Source organism: Peromyscus eremicus, chromosome 4 (genome assembly GCF_949786415.1).
Source record: "Peromyscus eremicus chromosome 4, PerEre_H2_v1, whole genome shotgun sequence".
Lineage (NCBI taxonomy): Eukaryota > Metazoa > Chordata > Mammalia > Rodentia > Cricetidae > Peromyscus > Peromyscus eremicus.
In genome coordinates this window covers 65,236,501-65,238,177 of record NC_081419.1, presented here as the reverse complement: position 1 = coordinate 65,238,177, position 1,677 = coordinate 65,236,501, and the positions used below count along the sequence as shown (strand labels likewise).

General features: G+C 37.6%; 1 protein-coding gene across 1 annotated transcript; it reads left to right on the top strand.

Moving 5' to 3' along the window:
* Positions 1 to 500: 500 nt before the first annotated feature.
* Positions 501 to 1,439, top strand: LOC131908322 (olfactory receptor 4C15-like). Its single transcript, XM_059259375.1, has one exon. It carries the CDS (start codon positions 504 to 506, stop codon positions 1,437 to 1,439), a length of 936 nt encoding a protein of 311 aa, XP_059115358.1. The 5' UTR covers positions 501 to 503.
* Positions 1,440 to 1,677: the final 238 nt, after the last annotated feature.

Here is a 1,677-nt window from a genome sequence, read left to right as displayed (position 1 = left end):
AGAGATTAATTCATTTGAAGTTCTAATATGTTTTGTATATCTAAAATTACATAGCCAGGATTTTCAATTGCACCCAAAGTACATTTTGCCTCTTTACTGATATCATAGATAAGATAGTGTACCAATTAATCTTCACAAATTGCTTATAATGAAGGTGACAAACATGATTAGTAAACCTGACCTTTTGTTAATATCTAAGAAATAATTTCAAATTGTGTTTTGAGATTTCACTCCATAAATTCCCTATAGATTAATAAAAGCTGGCCATACAAAGTAAAACTATTTCTCATTTATAGCACAGGGAGATGTTTAAATTACCAGTATTCAAAGTAGAGCTATTTTAAAACATTCAAAATTTTATTTTTACCACAATTTTACATGTTATACAATGATACTCTTCCAAATTCCCTAATATCCTGTTCTCAATTGCAATAAAAAGTGCTTTTCCTCATTATTGCAGATTTTTATGAATGTATTTTTTATTTACCATCTTCTTGAGAATCATGCAAAACCAGAGCTTTGTCACTGAGTTCATACTCCTGGGGCTTTCTCAAAACCCCAAAGTTGAGAAAGTACTATTTGTTGTATTTTTGTTGGTCTATATTGCAACAATTGGGGGTAACATAATAATTGTGGTGACCATCATCAACAGCCCTACACTGCTGGGATCTCCCATGTACTTCTTCTTGGCATTCTTGTCCTTACTGGATGCATGTACTTCTACCACGGTCACCCCCAAGATGATTATAGACTTCTTCTATGAGAGGAAGACCATCTCCTTTGAATGTTGCATGACACAACTGTTTACTAGCCACTTCTTTGCAGGAGTAGAGGTGATTGTTCTGACAGCCATGGCCTATGACCGCTATGTGGCCATTTGCAAGCCCCTTCACTACTCTTCCATCATGACCCGGAGGCTCTGTGGCACTCTTATAGGGGTGGCCTGGACAGGGGGATTCTTACATTCTATCTCACAAGTTATCTTTACTTTGCAGCTTCCCTTCTGTGGACCCAATTTTATTGATCATTTCATATGTGACTTATTCCCATTACTGCAGCTTGCCTGCACTGACACACACATTTTTGTCATTTTGGTGTTTGCTAACAGTGGGTCTTTCTGCATCATTATCTTCTCCTTGTTGATTGTCTCCTATGGTGTCATCCTCTTCTCTCTAAGAGGTCACAGCTCTGAAGGACGAAGTAAAGCTCTCTCCACTTGTGGATCCCACATTACTGTTGTGATTTTGTTCTTTGTCCCATGCATATTAATATATGCACGACCTTCATCTGCCTTTTCCTTTGAGAAAAACACACTTATATTTGCCTCTGTTCTGACACCAATGCTTAATCCTATGGTTTATACTTTCAGGAATAAGGAAATGAAGAATGCCTTTAGGAAAATGTGTAGGAGATTGATAGTGGCATCTGATAAATATTAAAATACTATCCTTTTCCTGCTGGGAGACCCTGAATCCCAGCACCCATGTCATAAACAAGGCACAGCAGGGAACCTTTAACCTGGTGCTAGTAAAGATAGAATAGGCAGATTTCAAAGGCTCAGTGGACTGTTCGTCTAGTAGGGCATCAGTGTGTTCAAGATTCAACGGTGACTTGTCTCAAGGAAATTAGGTATAGAGCTATAGATTGATGTAATCCGTCTTTTTTCTCTATATTCAC